Genomic DNA, 23,250 nt, shown 5'->3' with positions numbered 1-23,250 from the left:
TCTCAGTTTTTTAAATGGTCGTTCAGTATAGCACTGTTGCCGTTCAATTGAACGTTCTATTAAATGTTTATGTACTGCACGCAGGCCTGTTTCTTTGCTGCCAAAAGAACGAGAAGGGGGAAGCTGCATCCCAATATGGCAACTGGAGTATGGGCAAGTGGGTGTGTCGAAAGGAAAGTAGTGGGCTTGTGAGAAGGGTGCAACTGCGACCTGCAATTCGGGGCGTTCTTGCATGTGGGCATTCCTGCATCTGCAGCAACCTCTCTTCATACTTATTTTGGTAAATTTCTAAGATAGGACAAGCGGGAAGCGGGGAAAGTCCAGTACAGTAGGGGACGTTAATGGGGGGGCCACAACGGTAGCTAGCCATACACCATTAGACTGTGGCCTGTCGGAAACTGTTTTCTGTTAATGATGCTAAGGGCAGGTGTTCGGCAGGCAGGAGTGAAGAACACTGTGTGCTAGCTTAGCCAGCTAGTCCTAAGGAGGACTCCGGTACACAGCAGACAGGGGCAACACTGTGTGCTAGCTAGCACATGGTGTCACTAACTATCAAGCTAGTGTAACCGGTGTGAAAAGCTAGCTAGTTAGCAGGGTGTGCGCTAATAGCATTTCAATCAGTGATGTCACTCGCTCTGAGACCTTGAAGTAGTTGTTTCCCTTGCAGCGATAGGTAACGATGCTTCAAGGGTGACTGTTGTCAATGTGTACAGAGGGTCCCTGGTTCGAAGCCAGGTAGGGGTGAGGAGAGGAATGGAAGCAAAACTGTTACATTGATGCTGTTGACCTGTATCACTGGTTGCTGCAGAAAAGGAGGAAGTCAAAAGGGGGTGAGTGTAACCGGTGTGAAATGGCTAGCTAGTTAGCGGGGTGCGCGCGCTTATAGAGTGTCAATCAGTGATGCCACTTGCTCTGAGACCTTGAAGTAGTTGTTTCCCTTACTCTGCAGCTTTTGTGGAGTGATGGGTGACGATGCTTCAAGGGTGACTGTTGTGCAGAGGAACCCAGGTTTGAGCTAGGTAGGGGTGGGGAGAGGGACGGAAGCTATACTGTTACACTAACAAGTACACAGTGTTGTCCCAGCCTCCCGCCTGCTGTGCTAGCGGGAGGCGGGACTAACGGTTGACCGTGCCTGTCGGCAATGGTTTTCTCCGGTATGCAGCAGGCGGGAGCAACCCCGTGTGCTAGCTAACTAACTAGCACACAGTGGCACTAACTAGCAAGCTAGATAGTTAGCTACCTAGCATGAGTGAGGTGGGGGCGACCGTAGTCCTTCGTTCACACCTTTCATTCACTTTTTACCTGCAGTTATTCTAATAACGGTGAGGGCAGGCAGGAGTGAAGGACACCGTCTATCGGTCACTCCTGCTAGCTAGCAAGGAGGTCTTCTGTAGGCAGGGGTGAAAACTCAAATACTTTTATTTCCCTTTTGACCCACATTCCAAAGTGTCACACAAGCATGATGTGGTGCTCGAGGGGAGGGGGTGTTCATAAAATAACTACTGGGATGCTAGAGGGAGGAAAGCAGTGGATTTCGAAAGCACTGCTGGTTAGACGGTTTTGATTGAGCTGTGTTTTTCTTCTTCAGTTTCTTACCAAGCAACTACCTCATGCTAACTTCCCGCGAGAGGTTGGACTTCTGTTTTTGTAATTGTACATTTACAGTTGTGAAACTGACGGTTGTTTATTTTTTATTAAAATTATTGGTAATGGGTGTACTGTTGCTTCGTGAGTTGTATGTGCGTGTTTACTGTGACTGTCACCCTGATATTGTTGACAACTGTCGCATTTTCCCTAAGCCATTCTCCTAACTTGCCACGTTAATTATCCTAACCTTCTACATGAATTATCCTTACCTGCCACGTTATTTCTCTTAAACTGCTATGTAAACATTAAACTGACCCACGGTGCACCTGGATCTGGCCGGGCCAACCAATAACAGAGGGCTGATGTTACACCCGTCGCTGTTCATCCATCCACGAATGTTTTAAACCCATCGCTGGTGAGCCACCCACTTATTTTGCAATGCCAACTTTCAGACACGTCGATACAATACCAGTGCACTGGTCGCAGATGTATCGTCTCGTGGTGTAGCTCAATCAGCGACGAAAAATGATATTGAATGACAAAAAATCTACCCAATTAGCTGATCCACTCCTTTCAACACTCCCACTCACTGATACTAGAGACACATTTGAAGAGATGGGGAAACTCAATTGAGATCGTATTAACGCCCATTGTGTACGTTGACTATGCGTCGTCAAAGGGCCTCGCGGTGCATTCTGGTATATTGAGACAAGGAGGGCTCTCCTTCAAGGAGTGAATGGGCGCTAGCTCAAAAACAACAACATTCGCATAAACTAACTTTTTACAAATTACAAATCTCACTATTTTCCGAGATGCAAGTTGACTCATTTATCTGTAACACCAAATAGCAACCGCGTGACGCAGCATGACAACGTGAACGCTTTTTGTGGACATTGCTGTGTGGGGCCTTATAAGGTCCTCCATTGATTGCCTAAAGGGATTCCTATCTCTTCCTTTCTCTAATATCGCTGCACATACTCCAGTCGGGTCGCCATATTGGGCTGCACCGTTCAACTTGTGATTTCATTAAGTTCTGGCTAGTGAGCTTCTGCATAGTGTACCGTAGATTTATTACATTATATTTATTTAAATTTATTTCAATGGCGTTTCAGTGTCAAAGGGACTGTTACATGCAAGAGGTATGAGGGAGAGAGAGTAACATTTGTCTACCTTGTGCTTTTTTAAAAGAGCAGGTACAATTGGGAGCGTGCTACTGTTCGCTGGTTACAGCTAGCTAGTTAACGTTCCTACAGTAACTTGTAATCTCTTTGTGTGTGTAGCCTACTTTAGTTAGATAACGTTAGTAGTTGACAGGCAGACTGAAATATTGTTTACACTAAATATAGTCTTCCAATGCCATGAAGAAATGTCAGTCAAAAAGCACGTTAGTCACACAATAATGGGGGACCGCTGCCGGTTTACGGGCTCCTAACCAACTCTGTTTTTTTTCGCATTGTTTGTGACTAATTTTGTACGTAATGTGGCTGTTACCGTCTCTTATGACTGAAAAAAGCCTCTGGACATCAATGGGGGACATCCCTTTGCCGTGGTATATTGGCCATATACCACCCCCTCGGGCCTTACTGCTTAAATACCTTATGTTTCACCAACACTTGGCTAAATGACGACATGGATAATATAGAGCTGGCTTGTTTCTCTTGTGTTTCGGCATGACCAAGCAGCTACTTCTGGTAAGACAAGTGGAGGGGTGTGTGTCTATTTGTCAATAACTGCTGGTGCGTGATGTCCAATATTAAAGAAGTCTCGAGGTTTTGCTCGTCTGAGGTAGAATACCTCATGATAAGCTCAGGAAACATTCACAAAGCCGCGGGGCCAGACTAATTACCAGGACATAGACCCACTCCAATTCGCACACCGCCCCAACAGAGCCACAGATGACGCAATCTCAATTGCGCTCCACACTGCCCTTCAGCGTTCAACACCATGGTGCCTACCAAGTTCATCACTAAGCTAAGGACCCTGGGACTAACACTGGGGCCCCTCAGGGGTGCGTACTTAGTCCCCTCCTGTACTCCTTGTTCACCCACAGCTGTGTGGCCAAGCATGACTCCAACTTCATTAAGTTTGCTGATGACACAACAGTCGTAGGCCTGATCATCGACAATGATGAGATAGCCTATAGGGAGGTGGTCAGAGACCTGGCAGTATGGTGCCAGGACAACAACCTCTCTCTTAATGTGAGCAAGACAAAGGAGCTCATTGTGGAATACAGGAAAAGGAGGGCCGAACAGGCCCCCATTTAACATCGACAGGACTGATGTGGAGCGGGTTGAGAGTTCCAAGTTCCTTGGAGTCAACATCGACAACGAACTATCATGGTCCAAACACACCAAGACAGTCGTGAAGAGGGCACGACAACACCTTTTCCCCCTCAGGAGACTCAAAAAATTTGGCATGTGTCCCCAGATCATTAAAAGGTTCTACAGCTGCACAATTGAGAGCAACTGCTTGGCATCTGACTGTAAGGCGCTACAGAGGGTCGTGCGTATGGCCCAGTACATCACTGGGGCCAAGCTTCCTGATATCCATGACCTATGTACTTGGTGGTGTCAGAGGAAGGCCCAAAAAATGGCTAAAGACTCCAGTCACCCAAGTCATAGACTGTTCTCTCTGCTACCGCATGGCAAGTGGTGCCGGAGCGCAAAGTCTAGGAACAAAAGGCTCCTTAACAGCTTCTGCCCCCAAGCCATAAGACTGCTAAACAACTGAAGGGTCACCTGGACTATTTACAGTGACCCCCCCCCCCCCTTTGTTTTTACTTGCTGTTTATTATCTATGCATAGTCACTTTACAAATTAACTCGACTAACCTGTCCCCTGCACATTCACTCAGTACCGGTGACCCCTGTATATAGCTTCGTTATTGTTATGTAAATATATTGTTACTTGTTTTGTTTTTTACTTTAGTTAATTTAGTAAATATTTTCTTAACTCTATTTCTTGAACTGCATTGTTGGTTAAGGGCCTGTTAGTAAGGTCTACACCTGTTGTTTTTGGCGCGTGTGACTGATTTTTATTTGAAATCAAGCTAGCTAACAGCTAGCTAGCTGGCATAGACCAGATTTAACTGACATGTCTGTTTGTTTATGATCCTAACGCAAGTTTTTCTGCTTCATGAAATTTAATGTAGTCCTGTTTTCAAGCCCGAACAGCCGCTGTTTCTTTCATAGCTCTCTTTTGATGTATGAAATAGCTACTACCAAAGATACTGAATTAAACCAAGATATCTGTGCTACCAAATATACTGGTAACAAGCACCTTCTGTCTGTGCTACTACCAGCTGTTGTTCGAGCTAAATGTGTTTCCAAATGCCAGAGTCACTGACTGGGTACATTTTTCCTTGGCATAAATTAGGTGTTTTCAACTGACTGTCATCATAATGTTGCAAATTGTCTTTCTCTCTGCAGTTTGTCACCTCAGTGGTGGCTTGCTCACCTGGTGAAATGAAACAAGAAATCAATGGCAAGAAAGAAACCGTTAAAGGCTTCAATGTCAAGCTCCAAGACACCATATTGTTTCCTGAGGGAGGTGGTCAGGTAAGTACAGGAAGGTCCAAATGTTCACTGAACTACCCCTCTTTCTGGTGAGATAAGGATGGGGTGTTGTGGTGTGCTGTAAGTGGTAGGACACAGGCTTACAACTAGTATTTTTGATCACCAGCCAGATGACCACGGGCTGATTGGAGATGTGCCGGTGCTGCGGGTGACGAGGCAGGGAGCTGAGGCTGTGCACTTTGTGAGTTCAGCTCTAGAGGTGGGCCAGGAGGTGCAGCTGAAGGTGGACTGGGAGCGGAGGTTTGACCACATGCAGCAACACTCAGGTAAGAGCACAGACAGGATTTACCATATGTGCAGTGCAAAACTGTACAATTCAGCTTCTCAGAAACAATGCCATGTATTTATGCAGTACGATTAAGTGGTGCGTTCAGTATAGCCTACTTGAAGGTACAGTTGCATAAATCCTGACTTGTTTTTACTTGGTCCTTAGGGCAACATCTAATCACAGCTATTGCAGAATCCATGTTTGGGTACAAGACCACATCCTGGTAAACATGCATTGATTTCAGTGCCTGCACTTGTAGGCACTTGCTACATAATTTAATTTTTAACATGACTATTAATTAAAGTTAGCATTTTTGCATCAATCTTTCTCTTGAATTGGCATGTTCCAGGGAGTTGGGGCGTCAGCGCAGCACCATAGAGCTGGACACTCCCTCCATGAAGCCTGCCCAGATGAAGGCCCTCGAGGCAGCAGTCAATGAGAAGATACGTGCTCATGTTCCCATCGCTGTTCAGGTCCTCTCCTTAGATGACCCTGCATTGGAACAGGTGGGCATCATTCATATTGAGAAAACACAAAAAAATGCACCAGAGAAAAGGTTGTCAGTATAATACAATACAGGCAGCTATGTCACTATGCACAATTTCTCCATATTTCACGTCGATTTTGGGACTATACGTTTCTATCTGACATTTTGGTAAAAATGTGGTATTGCGTAGTTGCTCTATAGGTGGTCCTTTACATGGAGGTACACTATATATACAAAAGTATGTGGACATCCCTTCAAATGAGTGGATTCTTCTATTTCAGCTACACCCGTTGTTGACGTGTAAAAATAGAGCACACAGTCATGCAATTTCCATAGACAAAAATTGGCAGTAGACTGAAGTAGACTGCACAAAGCGAGGTCCATACAGAAATGGTTTGTCAAGATTGGCGTGGAAGAACTACCCACAATCCCCCATAATGACAGTGAAAACAGGGTTTTAGAAATGATTGCAAATGTATTAAAAAGAAAAAACAGATACCTTATTTCTATAAGTATTCAGACCCTTTGCTGGGAGACTCTAAATTCAGCTCCGGTGCATCCTGTTTTCATTGAACATCCTTGATGTTTCTACAACTTGGATTCCACCTGTGGTAAATTTAATTGATTGGACATGATTTGGAAAGACACACACCTGTCTAAGGGCCCACAGTTGACAGTGCATATCAAACCAGAAGGAAAAAAATCCTTGACCACCTTTATTCCACACACAGAGATGCATACAAAGCTCTCCCCTGACCTCCATTTGGCAAATCTGACCATAATCCTATCCTTCTGATCCCTGCTTACAAGCAAAAACTGAAGCAGGAAGTACCAGTGACGTGCTCAATACGGAAGCAGTCAGATTACGTGGATGCTACACTACAGGATTGTTTTGCTAGCACAGACTGGAATATTTTCCGTGATTCATCCAATAGCATTGAGGAGTACACCACCTCAGTCATCGGCTTCATCAATAAGTGCACCGACGACGTCGTCCCCACAGTGACCGTACGTACATATCCCAACTACAAGCCATGGATTACAGGCAACATCCGCATCGAGCTAATGGCTAGAGCTGCCACTTTCAAGGAGCCGGAGACGAATCCGGACGCTTATAAGAAGTCCTGCTATGCCCTCAGACCCATCATCAAACTACCAAAGCGTCAATACAGGATTAATATTGAATCATACTACACCGGCTCTGACACTCGTCGAATGTGACAGGGTTTGAAAACGATTACGGACTACAAAGGGAAACCCAGCCGCGAGCTGCCCAGTGACGCGAGCCTACCAGATGACCTAAATGCCTATTATGCTCTGGGGTAGGCGGGAAGCTTGCATCCCACATGGCCAATAGCCAGGGAAAATGCAGAGTGCCAAATTCAAATACATTTCTATAAAAATCTAACTTTCATTAAATTACACATGCAAGATAGCAAATTAAAGCTACACTCGTTGTTAATCCAGCCAACATGTCAGATTTCAAAAAGTATTTTCGGCGAAATAGCATCTTATGCTTATCTGATGATAGCATAACCGTAAACAATGAGAGTGTAGCATATTTCAACTCTGCAGGCGCGACACAAAACGAAAAATAAATAAATAAAATATAAATCATGCCTTACCTTTGACTAGCTTCTTTTGTTGGCACTCCTATATGTCCCATAAACATCACAAATGGTCCTTTTGTTCGATTAATTCCGTCGATATATATATATATACAAAATGTCCATTTATTTAGCGGGTTTGATCCAGAAAAACACTGCTTCCAAATTACGCTACTAAATATCTCAAACGTTACCTGTAAACTTTGCCAAAACATTTCAAATTACTTTTGTAATACAACTTTTTGTATTTCTAAATGTATATAATCGATCAAATTGAAGATGGGATGATCTGTGTTCAATACAGGAGCAAAACAAACTGAAGCTACTTTTCTGGTTACGCGCCTCTATCAAAAGGTACACATGAAGTGACTCTTGTTCTGAGCTATGGTACTTCTTCATTCTACAAAGGAAAAACCTCAACCAATTTCTACAATCTGGTGACATCCAGTGGAAGTGGTAGGAACTGCAGGAAAGTCGATTTAGAGTTCTGGATTCCCCATGAAAACCTATTGAAAAGACAGTGACTTCAAAACAAACAAAAAATCTGAATGGTTTCGCCTGCTAAATAAGTTATGTTATACTCACAGACATGGTTCAAACAGTTTTAGAAACTTCAGAGTGTTTTCTATCCAATACTAATAATAATATGAAAATATTAGAATCTGGGACAGAGGAGGCAGTTCAGTTTGGGCATGCTATTCATCCAAAAGTGAAAATGCTGCCCCCTATCAAATCAAATCAAATCAAATTTTATTTGTCACATACACATACACATACTCCGGATAAATGGTTTCCAGTTTGCAAAGAGTTAAATAAAGTTCGTTCAGAGCCATCGATGTGTCTGCTTGGGGGGGATATATACGGCTGTGATTATAATCGAAGAGAATTCTCTTGGTAAATAATGCGGTTTACATTTGATTGTGAGGAATTCTAAATCAGGTGAACAGAAGGATTTGAGTTCCTGTATGTTTCTTTCATCGCATCATGCCTCGTTAGCCATAAGGCATACACCCCCACCCCTCTTCTTACCAGAAAGGTGTTTGTTTCTGTCGGCGCGATGCGTGGAGAAACCCGTTGGCTGCACCGCTTCGGATAGCGTCTCTCCAGTGAGCCATGTTTCCGTGAAGCACAGAACGTTACAGTCTCTGATGTCCCTCTGGAATGCTACCCTTGCTCGGATTTCATCAACCTTGTTGTCAAGAGACTGGACATTGGCAAGAAGAATGCTAGGAAGTGGGGCACGATGTGCCCGTCTCCGTAGTCTGACCAGAAGACCGCCTCGTTTCCCTCTTTTTCGGAGTCGTTTTTGGTCGTTGCATGCGATCCATTCCGTTGTCCTGTTTGTAAGGCAGAACACAGGATCCGCGTCGCGAAAAACATATTCTTGGTCGTACTGATGGTGAGTTGACGCTGATCTTATATACAGTAGTTCTTCTCAACTGTATGTAATGAAACCTAAGATGACCTGGGGTACTAATGTAAGAAATAACACGTAAAAAAAACAAAAAACTGCATAGTTTCCTAGGAACGCGAAGTGAGGCGGCCATCTCTGTCGGCGCCGGAAGATTATGGTTAAGCAGGCAACATTCACAAAGCCGCGGGGCCAGACGGATTACCAGGACATGTACTCAAAACATGCGCGGACCAACTGGCAAGTGTCTACACTGACATCTTCAACCTCTCCCTGACCGAGTTTGTAATACCTACATGTTTCACTCAGACCACCATAGTCCCTGTGCCCAAGGAATCGAAGGTTACCTGCCTAAATAATTACCACCCGTAGTACTCACGTCGGTAGCCATGAAGTGCTTCGAAAGGCTGGTCATGGCTCACATCAACCCCATCCTCCCAGACACCCTAGACCCACTCCAGTTTGCATTCCGCCCCAACAGATCCACAGATGATGCAAGATATTTTGTCACATAAAAAAAGATGCTCGACTATGCATATAATTGATAGCTTTCGAAAGAAAACACTCTGACGTGTCCAGAACTACCAAGATATTTTCTGTGCTTGCCCTAGAACGTGAGCTTCAGGCAAAACCAAGATGAGACGGCATCCAGGAAATGAGCAGGATTTTTGAGGCTCTGTTTTCCATTGTCTCCTTATATGGCTGTGAATGCGAGAGGAGTAAGTCTGCCCTTTCTGTCGTTTCCCCAAGGTGTCTGCAGCATTGTGACGTATTTGTAGGCATATCATTGGAAGAATGACCATAAGAGACCACATTTACCAGGTGTCCGCCCGGTGTCCTGCGCCGAAATTGGTGCGCAAAAGTCAGCTGCAAGTATTTTTCCATGGAATTTAGAGAAGAATGCAAGCTTCCACGAACGATATATCAATGAAGAGATATGTGAAAAAACACCTTGAGGATTGATTCCAAACAACGTTTGCCATGTTTCAGTCAATATTATGGAGTTAATTCGGGAAAAAGTTTGACGTTGTAGGTGACTGAATTTTCGGTTCGTTTCGGTAGCCAGATGCGATGTACAAAACGGAACGATTTCTCCTACACACAGACGCTTTCAGGAAAAACTGCGCATTTGGTATGTAACTGAGAGTCTCCTCATTGAAAACATCCGAAGCTCTTCAAAGGTAAATGATTTTATTTATTTGGTTATCTGGTTTTTGTGAAAATCTTGCGTGCTAAATGCTATTCAAAATGCTAAGCTAGCTTTGCATACTCTTACACAAATTAGTCCATTTCTATGGTTAAAAAGCATATTTTGAAAATCTGAGATGACAGTGTTGTTAAAAGGCTAAGCTTGAGAGCAGACGCATTATTTTCATTTTATTTGCGATTTTCAGAAATCGTTAACGTTGCGTTATGCTAATGAGCCTGAGGCTTTAGTCACGATCCCGGATCCGGGATGGGGAGTTTCAAGAGGTTAAATGTCTAGTTTTTATTGAAATAATTTAAACATTCTGTGACCTTATGGTTGAACCCAGATTGACATTTGAGAGCCATAACGTTCTATCTGCGATTGCACCCCCCTAAAAATGTTTTTAGGATTTTTATACTCTTTTGGTACTTTTTTTTTTTTTTTTAGATAACGACCTTAATGGTTTATGAAAGAATTCACTACAAAACAGTTCTGGGATGTGAAAACTTCGATGCTCAATATCTCAGAACTATGCTTTGCGCAGATAGAACCTTATTGTCCCAAGGTTTCCAGTCTTGCCAAAGCTGTGTTGACTTCCCTTGTGACGTATTACCCATGAGCTGTGTGGAATGACTACTGTATATTTTAACTCATCGTGTTGTATATCTACTAGGTGAGGAGTCGCGGTCTCCCGGACGACGCAGCGGGGCCTATCCGGATCATCGACATCGAGGGCATTGACGTCAACATGTGCTGTGGGACCCACGTGTCCAACCTCAGTCACTTACAGGTGGAACCTCCAGACCATACACAACTCTCAAACACTGTCACCTTTACATTATGGGGTTATGTTTATGTCCTAACCACACCGCCTCCCCTCCTACTTTGCTGATGGGTTTAATATGTAGCTCACCTCTTGTATTTTTAATGTAGCTTAATATGGCTTTATGGATGTAACGCTTCTCTCACTTTTGACAGAATTGAATCTGTGTTTTAGGTCATAAAACTCCTGGGGACTGAGAAAGGAAAGAAGAACAAAACTAATCTGTTATTTCTAGTGGGAAACCGGGTCCTGAAGTATGCTGAGAAAAGCTACAGCACAGAACGCTCACTGGTATCCCTCCTCAAGTGAGTTCTGTGAGGCAATGCTGAATGTGGCAAGAACTTAATGTGCTATAAATTATATATAGTGATTTAAAAATGCAATAATGTTAAGAAATAAAGTCTCTAACACTTGATTGGACTGTGTTTGACAGAACGGGCCCAGATGATCATGTTGATACAGTGGACAAGATCCAGAAGACTGTTAAGGGTCTACAGAAAGTGAGCTATTGAAAACCTTCTGTTGCTCTGAAATCCCCCTATTCTGCCTTCAATTTAATCATTAAACAAACTCTGTTTTCATTTGACAGAGTAACCTGGGCCTACTGAGAGACGTGGCTGTTCTAATAGCCCAGAACTTCAAGTCCAACCCAGAGAGGGGCAACTTCTTTACCTTACACAAGTGAGGGTCTCCACATAGAGTGCGGCAGGTAGCCTAGCAGTTAGAGCATTGGGCCAGTAACCGAAAGTTCGCTGGTTCGAATTCCCGAGCCAACAAGGTGAAAAATCTGTCGATGTGCAAGGCACTTGACACTCATTTGCTTCAGGGTTGCTGTGCTTCTATGGCTGACTGCAATAGCGACACATTTCACTGCACCGACCCAGTGTATGTAACAATAAAAACGTCTTATCTTTCTTTACTTCTATTTTTTGATGGACAGATGATATGACTTGGCTGATAGTCTGTCATTGACAATTTTAATCAGTTTATTAAAATAGTCAAGATCCTTTTTTCTCTGTTTAGGAAGGAGGGTGACAACGAGTTCATGAGCATCATAGCCAATGAAATAGGCACTGAGGTAAGATTATTACTCTTTATGTTCCGTGTCTAATATGCTTTAGTGAAATGCATCTAAGGTTTACTGTAAGTAGTGTTGTACCATGATTCATGTACCATGAAATTAAGAGTAGTTGTGTTGTGAATACTTAAAATACCATTATCCCTCTTTTTTTTTTTTTGTCTCGTAGGAGACGTTGGTTTTCTTGACTGTTGGAGAGGAGAAAGGACCAGGGCTGTTCCTGCTGGCAGGACCCAGTGGGAAAGTGTCTGAACTGGGACCACGGTAAGAACTGATTGGGCTCGGCATTAGGAAATCCATTTGATTGGCTCCTGTTCAGGAGCTTGGATGTTTTGAGTTTCGACTTGATGTAAAGTGGTCTCTTATTCTGCAGGATAAACTAAATAGTATTTCAGACTCAAACAGACTCGTGCTGTGTCTGTATTTCAGAGTGCTGGAGATGCTCCAGGGCAAAGGAGCTGGGAAGAACGGGCGCTTCCAGGGCAAAGTAAACAGCATGGCACGCCGAGGGGAGGTGGAGGCCCTAATACAGGAACACTGCAAGAACGAGCAGTAAGGATGACTGGAAACTCAAGCACATGATGACCACAACTACATACAGACAACATAGGTGACCCACTGCAGTTCTCGACCAGCTTTCCTAGTAGGTTGTAGCTTTGCTAAGTAATGATACTTCTGACCTCGGTGTACAGTCTAAATCAAGGAACTGTGTACATGGAGTGTACAAAACATTAAGAACACCTTCCTAATCAGTTGCACCCCCCCCCCCTTGCCCCCAGACTAGCCTCTGCAAGGTGTTGAAAGCGTTCCACAGAGATGCCTGCCCATGTTGACTCCAATGCTTCCCACAGTTTGGGTGGTGGAAGCACACAGGAAACTGTTGCTTGTGGGAAAAACCAGCAGCATTGCAGTTCTTGACCCACTGAAGAGGCTCTGCATTGGGACCTACTACCATATCCCGTTCAAAGGCACTTACATCGTTTTGTCCTGTCAATTCATTCTCTGAATGGCACACGTACACAATCAATGTCTCAAGGCTTAAAAATACTTCTTAAACATGTCTCCTGCTCTTCATCTACACTGATTGAAGTGGATTTAACAGGAGAAATCAAAAAGGCCGTGCTTCTAGCTCTTGGGCAACTTTGCAGTATTTTGTTTTTATGTGACAAGTAAAATTTGATTCGAATCACCTGGTCAGTCTCTCATGGGAAGAACATGTGTTCCTAATGTTTTGTACACTCGGTGTACATTGTTACTATATCGTATAAATGAATGAAAACAACAAAAATTGGCTAAATCGTCTTAATTTAAGGCAAGGGTTAGGCATTAAGGTTAAAATAAAATGTTATGGCTTTGGCTGTGCCAGCTAGTGACCACTGCAGAGCTGCATCCACGACAAGATTAATTTCAGTAAAAGTCAACCTGTGCTTTGCTAAGCAACGATAATTCTGACCTCAGAGATGACCACAGTGTACAGTCTAAATCAAGGTGCTGTAAATATTATGAATAAGAATACTAGATATATTCATGAATACAAGTCATGGAAAATGTACAAATTAACATGTTGGACTAAGGAAGCACACCCATGTAATGCATGATTAACATTGCATTAATTTTGAATGTTTGAAGTTATCCTTTTAAATTGTATTTGTTCTGTGCTTATCAGTCTTTTTTTTTGATTATTTTGTATATTTCACCTTCAGTAAAGTATATACATTTGGACAGTCATTTTCATTTGGTCTGCAGTTGCATAACCAAAAGAAGGACTGACCTTGTCAATTAACTTGCCAGTCAAATATTGATGGTTTGGCCAAGGCTGTCAGTTCTACGTATTTGCAGGGAGTGACGGCTGTGTGACGTGTGAACCTGTGTAATCAGTGAGCGTGAGGCCAAAGTCCAGGGTTCCATATACAGATGTAGGCTCTTCATTTGATCACCCTGTTGCAGGAATGCAAACTTAGTGTATTTGAGCTTTACAAATGCTTCTAAACCTTGTAATTTACACTGAAATGTCAGAATTGATTTGCCCTAACAATTTTTTTTAATCAACCCCTACAAACGTATTTCCTGTTGACAACTGGTTTGACTCATATTGTTAGCTACTGATTTTGGGGTTTGAAAACCATGTCATGATTGTGCAGCAGGTAGCCTAGTGGTTAGTGTTGGGCCAGTAACCGAAAGATTGCTCGATCGAATCCCCGAGCTGACAAGGTAAAAATCTGTTATTCTGCCCTTGAATAAGGCAGTTAACCCACTCTTCCTAGGCTGTCATTGAAAACAACAATTTGTTCTTAACTGACTTGCCTAGCTAAATAAAAATGGTCATTTTACCATGGCTGCATTTTCTAAGTTTTTGTGGACTTATGGTTTATCAGTAATTTGTGTCATTAATGATAGGAAACAAACAATGTAGAATGTGTCTGAACTGATACCTAACAGTATGTTTAGTAGTGTTAGATAAATAGCACATGGTAAGGGATGTATTTGAAAGGTTTTTATTATAAATATCTGACAATTTCCAAAAATATTTAACAGGAAAAACACAGTTACAAAACAAATATGAACATTGTTATATATTACTTTCTTAGAACACACTGTAAAGCAGGCCACTAAAGTTTTGGGCTCATATTCTCCTGGACTTTAGTTTGCTTTATCTTTTTTCAAAATGAGGTTTAGTCAAAGCAACTGCAAGGAAACATTCACTTTCTGGGCTCCTGAGTTCGCACTGAACTACTTCTAAATTACATTTTTTTTTTTAATACAATTAAATCAGTGTCTTAATTGCCTCTGAGTAATACGCTGGATAGTTCTTTCATTTCAGTGTCCACACTAAGCGTATATAGGAAAATAAGACATTTACAGTGACTGACTGTATGTATGGTAGACAAAGACCACAATAGATTGTTCATCTCTTTGGCTATTTGGGAAGAAGGTCAATATATGGAATGATTAAAGATTGAAGCACCAGTGAACACTGTTCAATTCTGGAGTGAGCTCCATATACATAAGTCTATGTGCGTCAGCCGTCAACGACCTCACAGATGCTTCTTGCTCTGTACGCTACTCAATGCTCCTGACATGCAGTAGGGGATGATGCTCACGGTTGCCAGGGGGACAGTGGCGCTCTTACAGAAAGACAGAAGGTAGAAGAGGGCGGCGGTGTGAGTGGGGGGCTTGAAGGAGTCAAAGAGGTGCAGCAGGAGCAGCGAGGTAACGATACATCCCACCCTGAAGGGGGTGCTGCTGTTCTTCTTGCTCTCGGTGTAGAGGGGCGAGTGCACGCCCAGGCCCAGGCCAAACAGGGTGCCCATGTTGCGCAGGAGGCTGGCGAAGGGAGTGGAGTCCATGTGGACCCATTCAGCCCTCACACACCACTTCTGGGCTTTTTCCAAGGTCCACAGCAGGTCCACGCCCAGAGAATTCAGCAGCACGTAGAAGCCAACAGCGAAGGAGAGCAGAAAGAGGGTGGTGTAGATGTACTTCTTCAGACTGGCTCCGTAGATCCACTGGGTTCTGTTGAAGGCCTCGGCCACAACAATACCTGGAAATCAAATAGACGTCATATTAGCATCGTGTAGTTGAACAATCTGCACATTTTGTGCCATAGTTATGAGGGTTGTTATAAGGGCTTTATACTGACCTGTGATGACTCCACAGACGACTTGGTGGGGGAAGTGGGCAGCAATGAAGACTCTGGAGAGACAGACACACACCTGGACTGCCCAGAAGAATGCCCACAAAGTGCCCCGCAGATACCTGCCCAGACAAGGGCGATAGGGCGAGGAATTGTCAGCAAATACGTCATATGCGTTTTGAAAACTGTCTGGCTGCTATAATAGTGTACAAGAAACCTCGACTACAACTAAACGTGTGTGACACTACAGGTGACTAGTCTTCTACCACTGCACATGTAATCAGTTTAAATAGACTGTTGCTTTCTTTATCAATTTCCCATATCAATTTGGCTACGGTTTCACAACAAAACAACTCGAATGCACTCTGGCACATCCCCTTCCCTTCGACAACTAAAGTTAGTTTTTCATGGTAAATCATCAGCTACGGTGCCGCACAGAGAACATTGATAAGCACTGAACTAAAAATGGTAAACAAGGATAAGATAATTGAGGACAAGAGAAGGAGGGGTTGAATGCTCTGGAACTTACATGCCCTTGGTGGAAGCTCTCGTCTTCTTCTTGGTCAGCATGATGGCTAGGATGGAGGTGACCAGTGTGTAGTAGATGCTTGCGGCTCCCATAGCGTGACCAGAGGGACTGCCTACCAGAGAAAGGCATACTTCAGTCCATGATCATAGCACTTTATTCAAGTAAAATGAAAACCCAACAATACTGTAGAGGATTCTAAAACATGAATATTATCAACATCATGAAAATGATAAAGCTTTGGCTATATTCATTGATTCGCAGCATATACATTTCATATCATAAGGCACTATGGGAAAAAATAAATGGAAGTAAAGTGATGCTTCTTACCTGGGCCAGTCTCACAGGTCATGGGGTATTGTTCAATGTGAGGTGCAGTGGTATTGCTGTAGTAAGGTGTTTCATGAACCCACCAATACGGCCTCTCGCCAAACAGAATCCTGGAAGGAAAGCACAAGCCACTTAGACTAATGCAGGGAATTTAATTATCACATTTTATTTTATTAAATTGACAGGGACAGTGCACACACACAGACATTCACACCTACATTTCAATGTGTCCAGATGTAGCCAAAGGGACACATTTGATCAAGTTCTAAATTGGTATCCCAGTAAGCATATATTTGAAGGGTACCTATATAATGACTTCATAACACACTCAAACCATACATAACAGCAGTACATAAGCTCAGCTGGACTCACCACTTGAAGACCAGGTTGAGCCAGTCTCCGATCACTGCCACCCAGATGAGTTTGATACCCACTGACTCCCGCAGGTGGAACCAAAGGGGGAAGAAGATGAAGAAGGTGTTCCTGAGGTCAGCAGCCCAGGACACCCATAGGAACAAACCCTGTGCATCCTTATAGTTGGTCTGGAGGTAATTAGTGGTGCTCACCCCATAGCTCTGAAAGGCATCCGTGACTGCCTCCATTTTCCAACTTTCCCTAGTGAACTGTCCGTCTAGGAAGCCAATGTGAGATGTGTTGCAGAAGGAAAGCACTGTAGCTATGTAAGAGTCTGCCGGTTGTTTTTATACCAGAGGGACCCACCACCCAAAGGCATGCACAACCTGATCTTTGAACCTTGCACATGTGTAATAAAACACAACAGGACAGGGGAGTTTGTGAGGGTTGTACAGTACTAACAGGAGAGACCATACAAACAAGTACAAAGGAGGGGTAAAAACAAAAGTCAATCAGTGTCTCTGTGTCGCTCACCCTGAAACAGCATGGAGACAAAAAAGCGAAATTTATGATTGACCAGTGGAATTCACAATAAAACCTAACAAATAGCCTACACAATAGTTTGTGGCAAAACAAGCCAACCAAGGGGATGTGTGGACAACGGCATTGCTTTTGCTTTTCTCTATTGAAATGCAAAGTCCAGTGTTTTTCTTGTAATACAGTAAGTTGTCATTGTAAGACCATGAAATGGATAAGATAGGAACTAAAAGAGTCACGTGTACCAACTTACTAAGCCCCCTTTTTGGCCAGTTTCAAAAAAACACATTTAAAAAATAAGAAATGTAAAAAATGTCATATTATGAAAGGCTGGAAGAGATCGAGACCAGCACACTGTCGAAAAAAGGAATACATCCAAAACTGAGGCTTGAACGCAAAACAAAAGGCGTTTATTTTATATTATGAAAGGCTAAATAAATGTTGACGATGTGCAAAATCCTCCCATTCCTCAACGACCTGCAGATAATCTGCCAGTTACACAATGAATTTCTGATGATTTTGTGAAAATTGTGGTCAGTGTCCTGTGGCTAGCCCACCTGTCAGTTACATAAGGGAATCAATCATTAAATAGTGTGGGACTTACTCCAGAGATGCTGAAAAGATAACTGACCAATAAAACTAGGTCCTGGATACCGTGCTGTAAACAAGTCTGATTAGACAACCCCCAAGACAGGACTCACCTTAGGCTGTAGCTTATTGGAAAGAAATAGTAAATTAACTTATCATTACAGCAGGTCATAAGGTCAGTGCATTTTTGATTGATTTCGTGCCATTCGTTTCACATGATAGCGATGGATGTGGTTGAAGTGGTAATGACATGAAAAGGTCAATCAATAGGTCAATCAATTTTCATTGGCCTGCTTAACGTGTTCTTGCCACAATCTTTGCCAAGAGACGTACAGTCCTGGAGTGGAAAAACATTCACCCACTATCACACAGACATCCTGTTTCAGGGGCTAGCTTATCACTCCAGAGCAGAGAACTTCTGTTTACCGGTTTGGGAAACAGGAGCTCCATGTTGGGTTGTAGGCTAAAGGTCAGGGAGCCTGCCTACAACGTTCACTTGAAGGCAAACAAATGCCCTAACCTTGAATAAAGTCTGATGGGAACAGACCGTCCTGGAGCTCCAGAGGAGCTCTACCAGCTTTGGTGCACCGTCCCTGGGTTGCTGATCTGGATCCACACTGCAGTCATGGATCTTTTCCACAGCTGAGGGTGGAGGTGGCCATCCATCTGCAGACCCAGTATGGGCATTATGAGGGATGGTTTAGCCTCTACAGTGGCAGACCTGCATTCCACCTTCTTCTGTTTCTTCCCAAGCTGGTTCTATCTGCACAGGGACGTGGGGGTCAAGCTCATCTGGGTGGCTGCCATTGGGGACTGGCTCAACCTGGTCCTGAAGTGGTAAGGAATGGGTTAAATCAGGTTTCTGTCATTTTGTAGGTCATGGATTTTTACTACAAATTTGGAATAAATACACATGAACGAGACCTTGCGTTGTCTTGAAGATAAATCCTATAAAATACACATTTTTCATAAAACTACACTTTTTAGAGTTGGCATTGTCATTATATAGTCATTACAAAGTTGTAACATTTCAAGGAGTTGAATGGTGTCCTCTCTCTATGACAGGGTTCTATTTGGAGAGAGACACTATTTGTGGGTCCAGGATACCCACTTCTATGGGACAGACACAGCCCCTGCTTAAAACAATTCCACATCACCTGTGAAACTGGACCAGGTCGGCAATGCCATAGATAGACCGATGTGTGCCAGAGTATAGCAATACATATCACTCAACATACCTCAAGAATATAGTAGTATTGGGAAGTGGAAGCAAAATTGTCTTAGTATGTAATAAATGAATGATCATAGGGCCATAACAACCTTTGCACTTTAGTATTGATTCCCATTCAGCAGGGTAAATACATAGAGAATAATCTTATCTGGAAAATGAATTCAGTTGGAAGTGTACAGTGAATTCCAGTGGAGGCTGGTGACTTGGAAAATTGAGGAGGATGGGAGACCCACGTAGATGTCAAAGTGTGTTTCAAAAATCGTCAAGAGTAATAATTTTCACTTAAAGCATTTAACAAAGACATTTATAGTACAATATAGGGAATGGGAACGAGAGGGCTACTTACACAGTGTTTGGAAGGGATCACAGCAGTGATTGAATGAGGGTATGAGGTATGAGTTAAGGTGTTCGGAGGCTTGACTTCAGTGCAGGACAGGATTTGTCTAGGAAGACAAAAAACAATAACACAACACACTACACAGTTAGACAAAAGAAGAATGAGTAGTGTCCAAGCAAGGACTAAAATCATTGTTGTGTAATAATGTGATTGTGTATGTGATTGACTCTAAATACAGTAATGAGAGAAAATTGATAGGGGTACGCACTGTGCTTGAAGAGGAAACATTCAATGTGCCAGTGGATGAGCGGGCACATGAGACATGGCTTCAGTTCATGTCAGGAGAGAGTTGACAATGGTAGTAGAGTGGACTGGTCATCACCTCTTAATCAGGGAACAGGAGGGGACTTAGCTTGAAAGACAAATAGCAGATACATTCCATTACAGCTGCGCCATCGAAGGTTTGAACAAGTTTCTCCCTGAAGTTAAACATAGAGTTCACATCTTGCCCACTTGACACATCAAAGTAGCCCAAGAAACGTTCCTGAATAAAGCCCTGATCATCCACATACCTGACGATAACTGACAACTGCAAGCAGACTGGTGGCACCATAGGTCCCAGAGCGGGGAAAATTGTTACACCCTGGGGCCTGGAGTTTTTCCTTATCTGTTAACCTAACCAGGAAAACGCTGGACCCTATAAGGTATGACAGTGATTCATCAGTTGCAAAAATATTTTATATGGGCTATGATGAGACCAGTTTTTCCTAATCAAGTCACATGGTTTTAAAAAAAAACGGGAGAAAGAAAAACCTCCTGGCCCTGAGGTCGATGAAAACCTTGTTAAACTGCAGCAACTTTAAACTTGTTCATATTCATTATATTTAGACTAGATTAGGAAGGGGATTTCCTCTACCTAGACACAGACAACAACTGATAGACAACAGAACTCACAGGGTTGAGCTTTATGAATGTTTGCATCATACAGTTCTATGCAACTGTAGGCCTTCTAAAAAAAAAACTCACATCTGTCATCACTATTGATTGATTAATTCCAGTTAATCATTTTGGATTGAAAACGTATTGACAGCCTAGTCAACCCAGTTTTGAATATAAACTACATTTGATCACATTCACAATTTCTCCTGACACACAAATGGACTACAAATACATAACGTTACCAATTAGTTTACCCTGACCAAGTGGATCGCGCACATAGGCTGTATGCATATGCTCTTATTAGTAGCCTACAGTTGATTAGACTGAACAATTGTCTAGTTTTCATCTCATACAGCATGTCAGATCTCTAATGTTAAGGTGTAGCCTAGGCTGATGCAACATTTATATCGTGCGTTTTTTGCTTGTGTCTGTCAGGAGTGAGTATGTATTTTCATCTTTGCTTAATAAAAGCCGGAGGAAAGTGGAATGCCTACTTGAGCGCACGCGGGAAAAAAAATGCGCTGCGTCAACATCTTTCTTTAATCTAACTTTCAATGGATGATCTAATGATACTATCAAATCATTCGGAATTGATTTCGACATCCCAGAAAAGACAGTAGAAAGTTCGATATGTTCAGCAAGTAACGAATTGTTACTGGGGGATTATTATTAAACGTTCCAGGCCATACTTAAACATTTAAAACTAGATAGAAAGTATGGAAAAACTATCATGGATCTATATATTTGCAAATAACTCCCTTTTTTTCTGGCCTTCAAATAGATTTTGACAAACAAATCAGTACAACAACAAAAAATTGTGCTGCACTCCATTGAATTTCAAAATCCTAATGTGGCCCTCAAGCCCAAAAGGGGGAGGTACGGTCTAGGCTTGTTTTGGAGCAGGGCCTTGTGTCTTGTTCATCTCCAGGTTCTTGCAGGTGGGGCTGTGGATGCTGCTGTGTACAGTGGAGCTGCTGGTGTGCATGTCCAGAGTCTACATGGCTTTCCACTTTCCCCACCACGTCATCAGTGGGGTCATCACGGGTCAGAGAACCAGGACTCTAGATGTCTAGATTTCAAGATGAAGACACTTGTACCCCGCAGGTCCTGCTAACCTGGATGCTACTGCGCTGGGTTGGTTATTTTCTTTTCATTTTGTCGTCCTTTCCAGGAACTCTGGTGAAATGTGCAACCAGGCCTAGCATGTAGTGTAGTGTAAAAGTTATTGTATCTTATTTCAATGATCTTGTAGCTTGATAACAAACTCCCTGGTCTCTATCCATGGCAGGTATCATGGTGGCTGAGTTCTTCTCCAGAGTGCAGTGTATCTACAGAGCCAGTCTGAAGAAGTATTTCAACACCACCATCTTCCTGCTCTCCTTTGCTGTGGGTTTCTACGTGCTGCTGAAGGCTCTGGGCGTGGACCTGCTGTGGACCCTGGAGAAAGCCCAGAAGGGCTGTGTGAGGGCTGAATGGGTCCACATGGACTCCACTCCCTTTGCCAGCCTCCTGCGCAACATGGGCACCCTGTTTGGCCTGGGCCTGGGCGTGCACTCGCCCCTCTACACCGAGAGCAAGAAGAACAGCAGCACCCCCTTCAGGGCGGGATGTATCACTGTCTCCTTATTGCTGCTACAGATCTTGGATGGCTTGATGTTCCCCTCTAGGAACCAGGCAACGTTCTACGTGTTGTCCGTCAGTAAGTGTGCTGCTGCCCTATTCATCCCCACAGCTCTGGTTCGCGGAGGACCCTCCTGGATCTTCCCAGGTTAAAGTGGGGCCGCTAAGCTGAAATTTTCATAACAATCGTTCACTTTGTGAAAAAAGTGTAGAAAAATGTACACTGAAGTAATTTCAGTTGCTTTGGCAACACTATTGTACAAACCAAGGACTATGGTGGAAGTTGAGTGTAGTTGTCACCTGGAGGTGTGTAAATCTGTTGGACTATCAGAAACTGTTTTGATTTGACAAATGAATTGGCTTGCTAAGCTCATGAGCAGAGAGTGGGAATGGGTATGGGAAGCAAGAACACCTCAAGAGCTTGGGAATATAAGGCTCTATCTGCAAAAAAAATATTCTGAGATAATTGGCTTTAAAGTTTTGAACCCTCATTGGTTTGAATGGTGTCAGCTATTTTTTTTAAATCTTGTATTCTTTTGAACTTAACAACATGAATTGGGGTATTTGGAGTACTATATAGGTAGAGAACATTGAACAGAACAAGGGTATGACAATAACAAAATGTTGACAAAAATGCAGATAGAAGCTCTAGACCTGTTTCTTCAAATAGATTGCTCTGTTTGTTCCTAATTAAATGTAAATGTTACATAAAGTATATGCAATCCAGTGTATAGCAACATATCATTTCTGGGGAGACAAGTGAAAACATGTGATTCAGTAGAAAAGTTTGGAGGACAGTGAGCAGCTGAATCTTCTGTTACAGTAAGCAATGCTAGAAGACTAGGCTATCTTCAGCATTGTGAATAAGTCTTCCACTGTCTCAGAGCATTCATACCGGAGTTTCTCTATTTCTTTGTGGTGGTTATGTCTCTCGGGTTCAACTTGATGTTAGTGAATGACACTGTGCTGGTGTGGCTCCTTCGATGACAACAAGAGGACAAAGGGTGATTATCAGGCCCTGGACTCTGGACCCTGAGCGGTGAGGATCAAGACTGGTTGTACTATAATGTACAATAAGTGTTTGCATTTTATTTACTAGATGATGTTGTGAACAGGGTTGCCTTGATTAA

The 23,250-nt window shown here is 43.0% G+C and overlaps 3 protein-coding genes and 1 long non-coding RNA gene across 8 annotated transcripts; 3 read left to right on the top strand and 1 right to left on the bottom strand.

Annotated features, from left to right (window-relative positions):
- Positions 1 to 2,300: 2,300 nt before the first annotated feature.
- Positions 2,301 to 14,354, top strand: aarsd1 (alanyl-tRNA synthetase domain containing 1). 5 transcript variants are annotated; one of them, XR_010450205.1, is made up of 13 exons: positions 2,510 to 2,726; positions 5,015 to 5,143; positions 5,268 to 5,427; positions 5,595 to 5,652; positions 5,779 to 5,935; positions 10,797 to 10,913; positions 11,121 to 11,251; positions 11,380 to 11,446; positions 11,536 to 11,627; positions 11,970 to 12,024; positions 12,194 to 12,288; positions 12,454 to 12,634; positions 12,804 to 14,354. XR_010450205.1 is itself a non-coding variant. In XM_064924082.1 (12 exons), the coding sequence occupies exons 2-12, from the start codon at positions 5,051 to 5,053 to the stop codon at positions 12,578 to 12,580; spliced, it is 1,152 nt and encodes a 383-aa protein (XP_064780154.1). In that variant the 5' UTR covers positions 2,301 to 2,502; positions 5,015 to 5,050; the 3' UTR covers positions 12,581 to 14,354. The 5 variants fall into 5 exon arrangements, 3 of the variants coding, with proteins under 3 accessions (XP_064780154.1, XP_064780152.1, XP_064780153.1); XR_010450204.1 differs by having other exon boundaries at positions 12,454 to 12,667; XM_064924082.1 differs by lacking the exon at positions 2,510 to 2,726 and adding an exon at positions 2,301 to 2,502 and having other exon boundaries at positions 12,454 to 14,354.
- Positions 14,355 to 14,503: 149 nt separating this feature from the next.
- LOC135505048 (glucose-6-phosphatase catalytic subunit 1-like) lies at positions 14,504 to 18,422 on the bottom strand. The gene is made up of 5 exons (XM_064924078.1): positions 16,887 to 18,422; positions 16,515 to 16,624; positions 16,188 to 16,299; positions 15,665 to 15,780; positions 14,504 to 15,565 (listed from the first exon to the last, which is right to left on the bottom strand). Exons 1-5 carry the CDS (start codon positions 17,114 to 17,116, stop codon positions 15,060 to 15,062), a joined length of 1,074 nt encoding a protein of 357 aa, XP_064780150.1. The 5' UTR covers positions 17,117 to 18,422; the 3' UTR covers positions 14,504 to 15,059.
- A 318-nt stretch (positions 18,423 to 18,740) lies between these two features.
- LOC135505050 (uncharacterized) lies at positions 18,741 to 21,527 on the top strand. The gene is made up of 3 exons (XR_010450203.1): positions 18,741 to 18,830; positions 19,059 to 20,265; positions 21,439 to 21,527. It is a non-coding gene; the product is annotated as an uncharacterized LOC135505050 (long non-coding RNA).
- An 18-nt stretch (positions 21,528 to 21,545) lies between these two features.
- On the top strand, positions 21,546 to 22,846 carry LOC135505049 (glucose-6-phosphatase catalytic subunit 1-like). Its single transcript, XM_064924079.1, has 2 exons — positions 21,546 to 21,634; positions 21,789 to 22,846. The coding sequence occupies exon 2, from the start codon at positions 21,794 to 21,796 to the stop codon at positions 22,271 to 22,273; it is 480 nt and encodes a 159-aa protein (XP_064780151.1). The 5' UTR covers positions 21,546 to 21,634; positions 21,789 to 21,793; the 3' UTR covers positions 22,274 to 22,846.
- The last annotated feature ends 404 nt before the right edge of the window (positions 22,847 to 23,250 follow it).

This window comes from Oncorhynchus masou, chromosome 18 (genome assembly GCF_036934945.1).
Source record: "Oncorhynchus masou masou isolate Uvic2021 chromosome 18, UVic_Omas_1.1, whole genome shotgun sequence".
NCBI lineage: Eukaryota > Metazoa > Chordata > Actinopteri > Salmoniformes > Salmonidae > Oncorhynchus > Oncorhynchus masou.
Note: the sequence above shows the minus strand (reverse complement) of the source record. Positions and strands in the feature narration are given on the sequence as shown.

Coding starts and splice junctions, on each gene's coding strand:
- LOC135505048 (XM_064924078.1), bottom strand. CDS start 17,116: ATGGAGGCAGTCACGGATGCCTTTCAGAGCTATGGGGTGAGCACCACT. Junction 15,781..16,187: donor AGAGCTTCCACCAAGGGCAT/GTAAGTTCCAGA, acceptor TTGTCTGGGCAG/GTATCTGCGGGGCACTTTGT. Junction 15,566..15,664: donor CGTCTGTGGAGTCATCACAG/GTCAGTATAAAG, acceptor TTTGATTTCCAG/GTATTGTTGTGGCCGAGGCC.
- aarsd1 (XM_064924080.1), top strand. CDS start 2,688: ATGGCGTTTCAGTGTCAAAGGGACTGTTACATGCAAGAG. Junction 2,727..5,014: donor GGGACTGTTACATGCAAGAG/GTATGAGGGAGA, acceptor TTCTCTCTGCAG/TTTGTCACCTCAGTGGTGGC. Junction 5,653..5,778: donor GGGTACAAGACCACATCCTG/GTAAACATGCAT, acceptor GGCATGTTCCAG/GGAGTTGGGGCGTCAGCGCA.
- LOC135505049 (XM_064924079.1), top strand. CDS start 21,794: ATGGTGGCTGAGTTCTTCTCCAGAGTGCAGTGTATCTACAGAGCCAGT.